The sequence below is a fragment of the Pinus tabuliformis genome, chromosome 1_2 (genome assembly GCF_031772625.1).
Source record: "Pinus tabuliformis cultivar Carrire ecotype Pingquan chromosome 1_2, CPIR1, whole genome shotgun sequence".
NCBI classification, from domain to species: Eukaryota; Viridiplantae; Streptophyta; class Pinopsida; order Pinales; family Pinaceae; genus Pinus; species Pinus tabuliformis.
The window spans coordinates 590,077,069-590,092,220 of NC_142298.1; the positions used below are offsets into that span (position 1 = coordinate 590,077,069).

The window sequence follows — 15,152 nt, forward strand, 5'->3', positions numbered from 1 at the left end:
GAGACCACTGGCTTTGATTCCATTCTTCACTGGAAAAAATCTTTTGCAAGTTTCTATGTTGTGAAAGCATAGATTGCAATGTCAAAAAATGAGTAGCAAATCTAGTGATGGCAGGCCTAATAATATCCTTGCCCCCAATGTGTTTCCTCATGAGGCTCAAAATCCATGAATGATTGTAGATAAATTTTGTTATGCTTTTGGCATGATCTACAGTGTTTTTGACCCAATCTAATTTTCCAATATCCTCAAGCATGAGGTCTATGCAATGTGCAGCACATGGGGTCCAAAAGATGGTCTTGTGTTTTTCCTCTAACAGTTTACCAGCAAGAACATAGTTAGAGGCATTATTTGTGATGACTTGAACAACATTAGCCACCCCCACCTCCTCAACAACCTCATCCAATCGCTGAAACAACAATTGCCCATCTTTTACCTTATCAGATGCATCCACTGATTTTAAAAACATGGTTCCTCGTGGGCAGAAGATAAGAAAGTTTATGATGGTACGGTTTCTTTGATCAGTCCATCCATCTGACATGATGGTACATCCTGTTCTTGTCTATGAGTCTTTGAAATCTTTGAAATAGTCATTAATGGATGAAATTTCTTTCTGCAAACGATACCCCCTTAGCTCGTGCGTAGTAGGGCCTTTGAAGCCTTTTCCAGCAGCATGTATGGCATCAAACATAGGCTCATAATATGGTGAACGAGAAGCGTTGAAGGGGATATCAGCATCATATCACCATCTAGCTATGTAATCACAAGCAGTCTCCCTTAATTCTTTCTTCCAATGGTCATCTAAAGTGGGCTACATTTGACTTCTACTAGCTTGAGGACCATGTGCATCTGATGGAGAGGGGGGAGTGAAATAACTTTTGATATTCATATCACCCTTTTTCATTCTACCCTTTCCCTTTTCTTGAATAGACTCAAAAGAGGGAGGAACATATCGGAAGGGGTTGGATGCATCAGTACAAGGGATAGAGGAAGAACCCTCAAAATCAAAATGGGGGTTGGTAGCCATCATTTTTGTATATTCCTCTTCCTCCCAATTTCAGCCTCTAACTCTTTTTGCCTAGCCTTATCTTCTTTAAACTTCTCAAAGCTGGCTAACAATTCCTTCCTAATATCCCCAATTTTTGGTGAGGTACATGGAGTAATTTGGCCTCTAATCCCCGCCAAGTGTTGTTTCAGCCTATTAGTGCCCTCAGGACCTTCCTTAATTTTCCTATGGCAAAATTTGCAATGCATTTGACTTTCAACCATTTCAACATATTCCCAAGCAGCATCTTTCACTCTAGGTGCCATTTTTTGACTTGGAAATGAAAGCAAACAATCTGAAAATGAAAAAAAAAATATTGATTCAATGTTCATTTCTTTCACAAAAAACACTCTTTAGGATTTCTAGATTTGCACATAAAATTTAATAAGCAAAAACAGATTTGTACAAGTGAAAAAAAAATACCTCCAGGCACAAACTGCCTCCTCAAGCTTGCTCCAAGAAACCAACTCCTCAATGCTGCTCCAAATGGCTGCCCAAGAAGCTCCTCACTCCAGCTACAATGCTTGCCCAAGACTCCTCACTGCTGCTCCAAAAACAAACTCAACAACTCCTCACAAACTCTCACTCAAATGCATGAGATGGCTGTGAGAGAATGAGAGGGGTTGAGTGGGTTAAATAGGGTTTGGGAGAGGGGAATGGACCCCAAAGACCAACAAAACAAAAACTAAATTCCTTTGGAGTCCCCCACACTCAGCAAATAATAAAAAAAATTAAAAAAATCACGTTTTTTAAGTGATCGGGCCGCTGTACGTAACCCGGCTGGGTTGATACGGACTCGGCCGAGCCGGCCGGGTTAATACCGAGCTGGCCGAATCGGTTACTTGGCCGGGTTGAATTTTCTAGGCCTGGCTCGAACCAACTCGGCCGAGTCGGTTCCGAGCCGTTGTTTTTTAAAACATTGAGATGAAGTAATGGCTCATGTCGACTCACTTAATTAAGAAGACACCCATTCCAGATGCACATGTCGGCTTATTATATAGGACGAATTACTATATATATATGTGGCTAGGCTCTTCGCATTTACACAATTGAGGAATTTGGATCTCACTCTAAATTCTGATGGAAGTCACAGTACACAGTTCAGATCTCCACAGAGAAGACAGTTAAGATGTCTCTTTGTATTTCGGATGGACAGTAACATATAAAGAAACAATTTGGAATGACAAAGTATTGAGGGGAAATTGGATCCCTCTAAAGCTCAGATCACAGTGGCAGCAAGACAAGTTCGAATATAATCACAGTTAAGAAGTTTAGATGGATTTTTGAAGAGAGATGAATGGACAACAAGGATCTCTCAAGGGTACAAGCTGACAGAGATAAATTCAGTGCTACGTTTCAGTGAAGAGTCTCTTTGTCTCGATGTCACATCAAGTGCAGAAAGGCAGTATTGGTGACATAACAATTTGTTGTAACCACAACTTGTTGGTGATACTATTGTGATGAGGTATCATCTCAGTGATAAGGGCTTGTTGAAGGAAAGAATGTTGTCAAGGCAGTGATGAAGATCTCGGTATCAAGGCAATGATGAAGATCTCAGTGGAAGAGGAGTCAAGAAGAGGATTGGCTAGAGAACGCGTGTCTTGGTTTTGGAGTGGCCAAGAGGTCAAGGGTCATGGTCTTGGTATTCGTCAATTGGAATCTCTATAAGAAGAGTTTGTGCGGGTTTTCCTCTCATAGAGTGAGAGGTTTTGGCCCTCGCTGATAGCTTACATTCGGTGTCTCTTGTCTATTTTATGTTCATGCATTAGTTACTGTTTGATGAAGAAGAACACTAATAATTTAAGAAGAAAAAGATTATAATCTTAAGAAGCAAAAATAATTCACAAGCAGTTACTAATGGAAGAGAAATCACCTAAATTATGATGTCCTAGATTTCTCAACAATTTTAAAGTTAGGCATTTTTAGTGTGTTTATGTTAGTTTTGTGTAATTGCCAAAACATAAACCAGACTGGGGTGCATGGATTTCTAACATTGTATTAGAGCTACTTTGAAGAGCAGTTGGGTTAGAATTGTCCACAGGTGGCAACTCTAAGAAGGAGTTGAGTTGTCTTGTTGTTGAAGGAGGGGTAACTGGTCTCTTGAATTTTTGGGTAAGAATCCAATAGATAAAATGGTTTTAGTTTGAGGACTGGTTGGAAGGGATATCCAACTACAGTTCGTGGAAGGAAAGAATCAAGCTATTGTTGTTGGTGAATGATTTGTGGGATTATTCTAACACCTAGATCAAGGCACCAACTGATGCAACATATTTGGCTTTGCATAACAAAGCAAATGAAAATGCCAAGTTGTTCATCCTTGATGGAGTCAAGGATCATTTGATACCTCATCTTATTGGAAAAGACATTGCATAGGACATGTGGGAAGCTCTGAAGGCGTTGTTTCATAACAAGAACGAAAACTAGAAGATGGTATTGTGAGAGAAGCTCATGGAAATTAAGATGACAAGTTCAAAGAACATGACTTCCTATCTTAAATGATTTCACAAGTTGTGATGAGCTTGTAGCTATAAGGGAGACGATGGAAGAATAAGAGTTGGTGAAGACTGCATTGAAGGGCTTCTCAGAGTAGTGGAAACCATTCATCAACGAAGTGGTGTCATGGGATAAATTTCCATATTGGAACAAGTTGTGGGATGATTTCATCTAGGAGGAACTTCAGGATGAGTATCTTCAACAAAAGAGTCTTAATGAAGAGAATATTGCCCTCGCTAGTAAGTTGAAAAAGGGCAAAGGGAAGTTCAACAATGGCAACAAGAAGGACTTGAGCAAAGTGAAATGCTTTGCATGTGAAGAGTTTGGTCATTATGCGAGCAAGTGTCCACATAAGAAGAAAGGAGGGAAAGAGAAGAAGCTTGAGATGGATGCTCCAACTACAATCTATGAGGGTGATTTCACTAGAAGTTTCGACAAGGAATTTTCTTTTCTCTCTCATTTCTCTAGGAGCACTATTCATGAGGGTTCTTGGTTCGCACTATTCATGAGGGTTCTTGGTTCCTAAATAGCAGGGCCTTGAAGCATATCACAAGAACACAAGAAGTGTTTGAGAGCATGAATGAGTGGGACTTTGATCTACATGTGAAGATTTGTGATAGGAGTCTGCATGTAGTCTGAGGAACCGAGAGTGTACCATTCAAAATGGAGTTAGTTGGATTGCTGCGAGTTCAAGATGTACTTTGGGTACTAGAGCTTAGATGTAGCATGCTTTAGTCTCAACAATTGAGGCAAAGGGGTTTGATGTTATATTATGGAATGGAAAAGTGATGCTCAAGTCTAGTGGATCTAACTTTAGCCCAAGGGTGGTTCTTGGAGTAAGAGAGAATGGTCTGTATAGGGGAAGCCTATTGACCAAGGAAAGAAGAAGGTTTTAGAGACTCAAAGGAAGTCAAGTTCTAGAGAGAGTTTGCCGATTTAGAGGGAGAGTCAACAACCCTAGAAGGGTGCATTGTCAGAGAGAAGAAAGGAGATTTCCATATTTGACAAGAGGAGCCATGGAATGGCTTAAAGGCCTATCAGGAAAAGAATAAGTAGGAGGCTTCTAGTAGCAAGGAAACTTCCAAGAAGGGTTTTGTTCTTGCAACAGGTTGGAGAGTAGCCGTGGAAGATGATTGTATTCCAATGTGGGGGAGTAGCCATGGAAGAGGATTGTGTTCCAATGTGGGAAACAAAGAGACTCCCAAGGAATGAAAGTACCTTCTTCGCTAAGTTAAAGTGTTGAAATTGGGTAGCATTGGGAGGTACTCTCACATGCCCTTGGTGCTAGGTTTGTGAGATAGAAACACTCATAATGTATGATGATTTTATGAGTTTATGGGATTTGCACCAAAGTTGTGGGCTTTGAACTCCAAGTGAGTGGTTTTTGTACCCATTGAAAACATTTAATACTCTAATCGAATGTTGAGTTTACTAATGACAAAGGGGCTTCCAAGGCAACTTAAGGACAAGTATAAATAAGAAGCCAATGGAGAGGCTTGAGGGCAAGGAGAATGAAGGATTATTCTTCTTGGGAGGTGAGGAAATCATAACCTTGTAATTAGGGTAGTAGGGTATTTTTTGGAAGCTATAAAGGGTTGTCTTGGTAGCACGAAGGAAGTTGTTCGAAAGAAGAACTAGGACAACAAGATCTCAACTAGAAGACCAAGCTAAGAAGGAAGATGATTTGAGTGTGTTTTGCGTTGCTAGGGAAAACAATAGGTCAAGAGGAGGCTGGGCTAAGGGAGTACCCTAGCCGTAGGAGAAAGAAGGCAGGCCGAGGGTTTGCAAGATTGTTTTAGGCTTGGTAAAGGAAGACCACAACCAAAAGGAAGGTGGTCGGGGTCTAGAGTGCGGGCCATAGTTGAGGAAGGGCTAGGTCGAGCCTTGTTTTTGTTGTAGAAAGAAAAAATCAGCAACAAAGTAAGAAAGGCATAGATTGAGGCCTGTGTTAGGGCTTGTTGCCCTACCTGCAACAAGGAGAAGTGAGGTTGTAGGCTTGTGGTGGCTAGTGGAGGGATACTGCAACAAGCAAGGGCTTACACAAGGCTATTGTAGGGTTCCTGGAGGCCTAAGGGAGTTGGCCAGAGGGCTGAGTGAAGACTGTGGTGTTTGGAAGGGTTGGGAAAGCCCTAGGTAACCATCACAAGGGTTTCAACAAATGCTATAGCAAAGTGACACCTAGGCGGATGAGAGCCTAAGGGACTTGACCTCAGCCCTAGGGATTTGGTTAAAGAGTTTGACTTGGATTTGGGCAGTGGCCAGGTGATTGCAAAGGGCCATTATCTTTGGTATGGGAGCCCTAAGGATTCTTGTTAATGGACTTATAAGAAATCAGATTTGGGAATTGAATTCTGTGTTCAGTGCACGATCTAATTGCTAATGTATTTTCCGCTATACAGGTTGTTTTAAAGTTAGGCATTTTTAGTGTGTTTATGTTCTTTGTTTTGTGAAACTGCCAAAAATAGACTAGACCTGGGGTGCATGGAATTCTAATGAAGGGGGCCGAGTTCATACATGTTCTAGGTCGTGTTACAAATTTTTCTTGAAGGCTGAATTTTGGTACAAAAGGAAGACGAGTTTTGTCTCTGTGAAGGCCGAAGTTTGAGGGCTGAGATCTGTTGTTTTTACAAGGCCAAGTTCTGTTGTTTGAAGATGTAGTTCAAGCGTAGTTTGAAGGCAAAGTCCAAGTGTCTTGTAGGCCAAGCTCAATGTGTTCACAACACTCTTGTGTGAAGGAGAGAGGAGCAATTGCCAGGAAGACAAACTTTCTTTGACTGAGGATTGACTCTTGAACAAGTAAACAAGTTGGAAATTGGAACTCACTCAGGATTGGTGTGCTCATCTCCTTGACAGGTTGGAGCCTACTATATTTGTAAGTTGGTGCTTACAAGAGGATTGGTGTCCTCATCTCCTTGATAGGTTGAAGCTTGCGAAATTTTATTTCCAACACACTGTAAGACCTAAATGTTGGTACTAGTTTATTGATGTCACCTTTGTCATATGGCCTCATGGCCATGGTAATCTTATCATTTTCCTCCTCTCATTTCAATATTATATTCCTTGATATCCAATTCATGATTTAAATCCAATAACAACACCTTTCCTTTCTTTGATGTCCTTGTTATCAAAGAAATAGTTAGTATCCTATCCCACCAATTTTGTAGGAAGAAAACCTACATTGATAGATACCTTCATGCTCAATCTTACCATGATCCCACTTGAAACGCTGTTGTCCTCAATACTCTAGCCCCAAGAGCCCTTCAAATCTCAGAGAAAAACCATCTTAACTATGAGAAAGCCCATGTTAGAAAAACCCTCCACTCCAATCTTGATATTGACACTAAAATCAACAAAGTTGCCCATAAGGACATCCATCCTAGAATGCATCCTTGAATTGAGTCCCATTCCTTTTCCATGCAAGTTGTTCTACCCTTTATTCTTGGTGTTATCTATAAAGTATCCAAAATTCTTATTAAAAGGAAAATCAAAACTATCTTTATGCCTCATAAAAATTTGATGAATGCCCTCAATAATGTTAAAAAGAATAAATGGACCCTTGTCTACACTAAGATGCTTATGAAATCCTTTTATCTTGCATTGTTGTGCACGTAGGCCAAACTAGCTGATCCATAAAGACTAGGTTCAATGAACATATTGTGGATGCTAATCTAAATACCTCAAAGTCGATTATTGTGTACAAAATTGAAATGTTTCCTAGAGCTTCTTTTCTATCTTCTCTCTTTCTCTCTTCTTTATGATTTATTTGTTTCTTCCTCCTACTTTATTTTCTCCTCTCTAATTTGTTCCTTAAAAGGTTTCACCCTTTATCATTTAATTTATTTGGTCCTCTAATTTTCTCCTCTCCTCATCTAATTCCTTTCCTTGCTGTTTATTTTCAACCTTAATTTTCTCCATAGAAATAAAGTATGTGCCACTCTCTCACTTTTAAATGAAGAATGGGGTTGTTGGCACCTCAAAAGTGCCATTACAATACTTTGCCTAAAGGTTACACTAACAATCAATAGCCATATCCAATGAACCTCATGCAAAGTAAGAAGATGCCTCTTAGGGTTCGAACCTAGTTCATTGTCACAACAACTACTCCAAGTTGCCACAAGCCAATAGCTTGACCGATTTGAACCCTTTAAGTTCTCCATTTGTTCTCTTCGTTTTTCCAAGTTGTCTTATTTATTCCATGGTCGTTGCCTTAGAATCATTATTTGTCGTTAGACTTTAGCTCAACAAACTTTAACCCTTTAATTTCTCCATTTTTTCTCTCTCATTTTTCCAAATTGTGTTATAGTTTTATTCCATGGTCATTACTTCAAACTTATTCATTATTTTAATTAACTCAATTTTTATTCATTGGTTCAATTTAATAAGTTATTATTAGATTTTGAATGTTCCTACATATGATGAAGCTTTTTCTCTCGAAGACATAGAGATTAGAGTCAAGCGGCTCACAAATGGAAAGGATAAGGACATTGAAGGCTATTGAGCTGTGCTGGAGGGCCTATTCTCATCCCTCACATACAAAAGCTCAATAATTTATTAGTGAAGCGAGACTTCCCTATGACTTGGATGGAAAACCTCATTGTACCATTTTTTTAAAATGAAACGTGTAGAGATTTGTATTATTAAAAAATGTGGATTACAAGGCCAGAACCTTTACATATTCCAATCTTCCTTGCAGGTTTGAGATTGAATACAAAGGTTCAATCCAAACCCTCAAGCAAGTTCCGCATAACACAAAAATTCCAGTCCCTTTCCAACTATTTTTTTTTCTTCCAAAAAGCCCCCAATATCCATACACATTTACATTCCATTTTTCACTATTTTTGTCTTGATTTAGTTTGACTTCTTGTTTTCCTTGGTGAAATACTTTTCCTTTTCTTCCCAACTTGAGTCCAACCCATGTTTTTTGCAAATTCCAATGAACCATTCTTCGGCAAGTGCATGTTGCTGTTCTTAAAACCTTCCTCATCCGCTTGATTTGCCCAAGAAGATGCCACGAGGGTTTGTTGTTCTTCCTCTTTTGCTAAGTTCGGAGAATCCTCACTTGCATGTATTTTTTCCTGATTGATTTTTTTTGCCTATAATGCATTTTCTTTGGCAGTATCAACTTCCGATTTATCTTCTTATTTCGAGACTCTTCCTCTTTGTATACTATATAGTGATCTCCCTAAGCTCCTTCCCTCCGTTTAGACCTTAGGTATTTTTCCCGATCTATGTTGCTTTGTCGCTTGGGGTAGTTTTTAATTACATGCCCCCTTTCATAGCACGCTCTACACTAGAACGAAACATTGTCTTAGTCAAGCTTTTGGACCCAGACATATTTTGGGGCTGTCAAATTGATCTCAGCTGGAAAACCCTTACTGAAGTCCATCTCCACACAAATTCAAGTATATGTTGTTTTATAAAAAATTGCTATATCTGGGTTGTGGCAATAAAACTTTCCATGAGCATTCCTGGAGCTGTGGAGATTGATGCCATTACCAAATCAAAGGTGGGAGACCAAGTTTGCATGAAGAGACCGACACTACCCCATAACCATAACCCAGATTCGCAAATGGCCTTCTTGTCCTCAATATTGTCAAAAACAACAATGAAAAAGCCCTGAGCCATGGGATAAATATTCAGATGATCCATTAAACGAGGTTTCCATGTCTCATAGATCCATTTGTGAAGATCTGTTAGCCGCAACCAAAATCCATTAAACCTGTGAACCAAACCTTGCTTTGAAAATAACTTCTCACAGTTGAAAGCTTCCTCATCCAAAGGAATATTGAGGGAAGGGACTTCTTGAACTACTAGGAGGGTAGATTCGGATTTTAGAAAGGAAAGATATGAAACCAAAGAGGAGCTTGCTTGTCTCGCAACCATTCCTGCAAAAGAAATTGTCTTCATCACTAAGATTCGTTATTGATCTGATTGTAGCAAAGATCTGCAAAGAAATCCATGCAATCTAAGCATGGATCTGCTGACTAAGGCAAAACCCTAGTCGCCACAAGGGTTTTCAGAGCTCCGCCCATCCCTCGAAGATGTCCTCATTGTGCCTATTTTCAAAACTGGGGATAAAAACATTCCCATTAATTATAGGACCATTATGATTATCCCCATTTTACCCAAGCTATAAGAAATTATTTTTCAAACAACGACTAACCTTTGGCTAGAAAGTCAAAGAAAAGGAGTGAAAGGCTAGGTTGGGTTTAGGAGATAACATTCGACTACGGACCACCTTGTTACTCTTAGGATCATTGCAGAGGAGTGTTTCAATAAGAAAATCGATCTCTTGTGTTGTTTGGTGGACTTCAGAATATCTTTTGACACAATACCTAGGACAAACCTTTGGAATAGGTTGGAAGAGATAAATGTTTCTTTTAATTTGAGGGTTGTTATGACAAGGTTGTTTGATAAATTGTTGCCAAGTTTAAGAACATCAAGGGTTGGTTGGAAGAAATTAACTTTAGTATCGAAGTCAGGAAAGGTTGTCCCTTGTCCCCTCCCCTTTTTGGCATATACACTGACAAGTTAGAAGATTGTTTGGAAGTAGTAGGTTGTGTTGGCCCAACTCTTCTTGGTATAGCCATTACTCTTCTTCTATACATTGATGATATTTTTCTTATGGCGAGGAGTCCCTATGATTTTGGAAAACAACTAAGAATCGTTGGAGGAGGCGCCTTTATACAAATATCTCAAACATGATATTCATCCCAAGTGCAATTAGAATTATAGCATTGAGAAAAAGATAAATGTAGGGTGGAAAGCTTATTATGGGCACGACTATGACTAGATACCTAATGTATAAGAACAAGTTAAACATGTAAGACAAGAGGCTTCCTAAAATTGTTTCAGACTCCAGTCAAAACCACCCTCACCTCAATTAAGGACAGCGTAAAGAGGCCCAATCTTGGCTAAATCATTGGGGCATATATGAAGAGATCATTTTGCAGAACAAAGATACTATTAAAAATATTATTACATCAAAATTTAAGGAGAAACTATGGTGTGATAAAGAGGTAGAGAGAAAAAGGAAATTAAGATATTATAAGGAGGTGATCAATCCTAATCTAGAAGATTAGGAGTATCTGTTTGCACTGGCTAGTGTAAAGAAGAAAATAAACATTGCTAAGACAAAAAGTAATTCTCATGAGCTTCATAGTGAAAGTGGGCATTGGTCAATTCCCAAAACACCATGGGATGAAAGATTTTGTCACCACTGTGATAGTAAGAGGGTTGAAGATGAAAAACACTTTCTCTTAGACTGTCTAGTATATACCCAAATTAAATCTCAATTTCAAAAGATATGTCATGCTACTGACCTTCTTAACCTTTTAACTCAGCAAAACTATGGTGATCTTGGAGCACTTCTCTTACTACTTCTTGAGCACATAAATAAAATTTTAAGGAATTCCACTTGATATCTTACCTTCCTAATGTCTGATAGACAAATTTCATTCTCAGTGGATGTTAATCAACACCATCACCACCACCACCACCATTTATTTACCTAGTTTTTTTTTTCCTTGAATTCAACTTTGATACATTTTTATTTCAATGTAATTACTTTAGACTTGTTCCTTTATCATTTATTTACCCAAAATTTGTTCCTCTTGTATTATACTCATCTCATCTATTACCTTCTCTGTTTAATTTCAATTTTCTCCACGTTATTTCCACTAGAGATATTGTTACCTTTTTATGTTTTTACTATTTAGTTGTCTCTTTATTTCAATTTGATTTAACCTTTTCATTCTTTCAATTTTAGTAATTATTCTTATAATTAATTTGTTCCCTATCATTTCCTCGCCTCACTCTTCAGTTCTCTATATGTTTGACAGTTACCCTAGTTTGCACTGTTCTTTATAATTTTCACAGCTGTTTCTCCCCTAATGAAGGGTGAAGTTTTAACCTGAAATGTTTGGCTCAAAATATGATATGCCACTTTTAACCCAAAATGTTGGGTATACAAATATGATACACAGTTTCACCAGAACAAGTACTTGACGTTTTTCTTCTGTTGGTTCTAGTTGAGCAAACTGGCTGATAATTTAACAGAATTGATGTTCATAGGTGGAGTTCCTTGTTAGGTTTTCTGTCTCTTTAATCAGAAGGCACTGTCATTTTATCAAATGGCCTCCTTATTTTGCTCTCTTAAATTGCCTGTCTTATTACTTCTTTTTCTCCTTTATGTGTCTAAGTAACACGACATGCCCCTCTGGGGTGCCGTGTTTGTATCCCATATGATGGACATGGACATGCTAGGGCACGTATCTGACATGTATTTGGCACATGTCCTAAAGACAGGACATGTGCCAAACACATGTTAGACTGTTAATTTTAGGTATGTTCTATGCTTAGAGCAATTTATTTCAATTTTCATAGTTAGCTCAATATCTTGTCCAGATTAGCAATCACATCAGCATTAAAGTAAACTGCAGATAGAACATAAACATAAATCGCAGAAGACATGCCAAGACAAGAGGACACAAGATGTGGCGCTAGCCACGGACAAACGCCAATGTGGAGAAACCCTTGATCAATTCTTCTTATATATTCTTTAGTAGTTCAGAAGAGAGAGAGAGAGAGAGAGAGAGAGTACATTTACAACAGAAGTCAACACTTTGACTTTCTAGATAAGAGAATCGATCATCTCTACATGAGATCAGTTGAAGACATGCTGCTTCAACTGATTCTCAAAGGTGACTCCTTCACCTATCATTGTGCTGCATCTCGTCCATATGATGCACCTCACCATGCTGCACTCATCATCACAGTGCTGGACCTAATGACCATGCCATGCACTTCATGCTGCTCTCCTGTCACTGTGCTTCTCAATCACTGGACTGCTCTCATCACGGATCTGCACCCAATGCTGCACTCATCACTGATCTAGTCATGTAGCTGCATCATACATAGTGCTGTACTATGCATCACATCATGCTGCACCCTTGTTACATTATGCTGCATTGCTACCCATCACTGTATGCTGATAGCACTATGCTGTACTAGCTGTTGTCCCATAATATGTCCAGCAACACCAACATGCCCAAATAGTCATTAGGTCATGCTGTCATTTGTTTGCACAGCTGTTTGCTGCACTCCTGATTAGGGCACTTGCAGCAGCCCTAGTTTTATCCCACAGTCAACAAACTAGCCCTTTAAGGGCTGCGGCATACCCTCATAGGTCTCCTCCTCACCCACGCTGCTTGCTTAGGGTACTGTCCACCCTTGACAACCCTCACACAGCCTCTAGTTGTGTGCTATGGCCTTTGGCCTAGCACAACAGATTGCTGTAGCAACAGACCTCCAAAAATGTGCCAAAATAACTTCCAAACAGCAACGTGTTTGACCCTTAGAAACTCGGCCTAACAGTCAGCGTTCTCAGCCCTCTTCACAGCAAACTCAGATCCTGATTATATCATTGTTCCAGCCCTAAGACTATCCACACTTACCTCAGCCACTTGGCCTCCTGTAGCAGACTCCGGATCCCTGTTTTCCAACGCTGTCCAGACTCCAGAACTCCTCTTGTTCTCTTCTAGGTTGCTGCGGTTAGGGTATATCCAGATTCCATACCACCCTTAGGTAGGGCTTCCTCTATTTGCAGATTAGGGCCTTCCCTTTGCTGCGGATTAGGGCTCCCTTTAGCTGCGGATTAGGACCCACTTTAGCTGCGGATTAGGGCCTCTTAGATCTCCTACAAGTCTGCGGCTAGGGCTCTCCTAGATGACCCTTCTTTAGGGCTGCGTAGAAGGCATCTCCTCTAGACCTCCTCTTCCACTAAAAACCCAAACAAGTGGAGAGTGAGATCACAAGAGATGATATCAAATGACTTGAAGTCCTCCTTTATTTAAACTAAAACATTGAGCACAAATGGGGTATATTTGGTTGCTGGTCGACCTTGACGAATTGTCCCATAACACAAATAAATTCATATCTCCATGAATACTTATCGGAATCGGATGACCTTTAGATCAATCCTACACCTCTCGATGAGAGGGATCCAAGAAAAATACCAGCTGCCATTAATAAGATGACCCACATGAATTTTGGCCCTAGTTGCCAATTTTAACATAGACACATGCCATGGCTGTGTCCTACCTGTTTAAATCTGTTTTTTACCATAAAAACAGATTTCATTGATCTTTTCTCACTTTTAGTTGTTTGGAAAGAGCTTTTATGGTCTCTCATTGTTCAGGTGATGAGTAAATTTGAGATTTGAAGGGATCACAAGTGTTTTGTAATGTTTTAATTTCTAAAAAAATTGCATCTTTATATCTTATATATATATATTTTATAAAACATGTCCTCCATGCCTTGTTTTGTGGAGTCAACATGTCCTATTTCGGACACTCGTATTTCCATGTCCTTTGTGTTGTCATGCCATGTGACTTAGGCAAGTATTGGTCTAGACAGTTTTCTTCTGTAGCTGTTTGTTTTTAATTATTATTATCTTTTAATATGTTGTTGGTCCAATTATGTTAAAAAAGGACTATCTACTCTACAGTGGTTGTGACGGGGCTGTAACATCCTGGTTGGTATACCTTCACCTTCCGTTGGATTTAAATCTGTGACTTGTGCAATTACCAATTGCTTTGTTCATTTTTATTGGGTTCGCTCCTGCATTCGTTTGTTAGGTTTATGATTGGGAATAAGTGAGCTTTGAAGTTAGCCAACAGAAAGTTTGAATGTATGAAAAAGTGAGCTTTGAGGTTAGCCAACAGAAAGTTTGAATGTACGAACTTGTCAGAATTTGTTGCTTCTACAATTTATGTTTTATTTGGATTTTAGTATTTCAGGTCATATTTTGATCAGTTTTAAATTTTTGTATTGTAGGTACCTACTAAAGAAAGAAGAAGCCGAGAAGAAATAAATGTTTCTGCCACGTGATATTTGCCTTTCATTCCTATTCTCTGCAATATGCCTTTTTTATTTTGGCTGTTGATTATGATGAAAATGTTGGGGTATTTGCTGAAATACCAAATCCTTGTGGTGCGATTCCAGTTATCAAAAAATTAAGTATAGGCACAATGCTTTCATATTAGTTTGGTAATTTGGTCTAAAGCTAGGAATTGCATTAGACAAGCACAAGAAAAGTTGACAATTTGTAGCTTTTAGAGAAGTATTTTGTCCTTTTTATCACTTGTGAGATCTTAAATCATTTTTTCTGTTTTAAATTCTTGAGCATTTGAATCGTCTTGTGGATTGATTGGCCCGATGCAATGTTAGAAATTTCCAATCCTGATAAGACGTTTGAACACAAAATCAAATCAAGCTGAAGATTTTAGAAATCCCTATTTTCTCGACTCTCAATATGTAGGGGTTATAAAATTTGTGAGGTTTGCTGAATGCTTTAGAGATACATTGACTAAGCACCATGATTAGAGGTGACATGCAGTCCCTGTCAGCCAAAGCATACCTCTGGAATCAATCTTAAAATGCAGGTTCCTGGTGACAGGATATGCTTTAGAGACTAAAGTACCGTGAGCTCAAAATTAAAAAAGAAAGAATAACTAATTAGGTATAAGAATTGCAATTGTTCTGGACCTACACAAACCTCTGTGATGCCTAATTCAAAATCCTATCACAGAGGTTTGTGTAGGTCTTCTTCTTCTAG

General features: G+C 39.0%; 1 protein-coding gene across 1 annotated transcript in view; it reads left to right on the forward strand.

The window, feature by feature from the left end:
* The window catches only part of LOC149207032 (mitochondrial pyruvate carrier 1-like), a 118,226-nt gene extending 103,514 nt beyond the window's left edge, over window positions 1–14,712 (forward strand). The window contains exon 5 of the mRNA XM_089395638.1: window positions 14,372–14,712. Coding sequence (XP_089251764.1) covers window positions 14,372–14,408 — 37 coding nt within the window. The 3' untranslated portion in view covers window positions 14,409–14,712. The remainder of the gene's footprint in view (window positions 1–14,371) is intronic.
* Window positions 14,713–15,152: the final 440 nt, after the last annotated feature.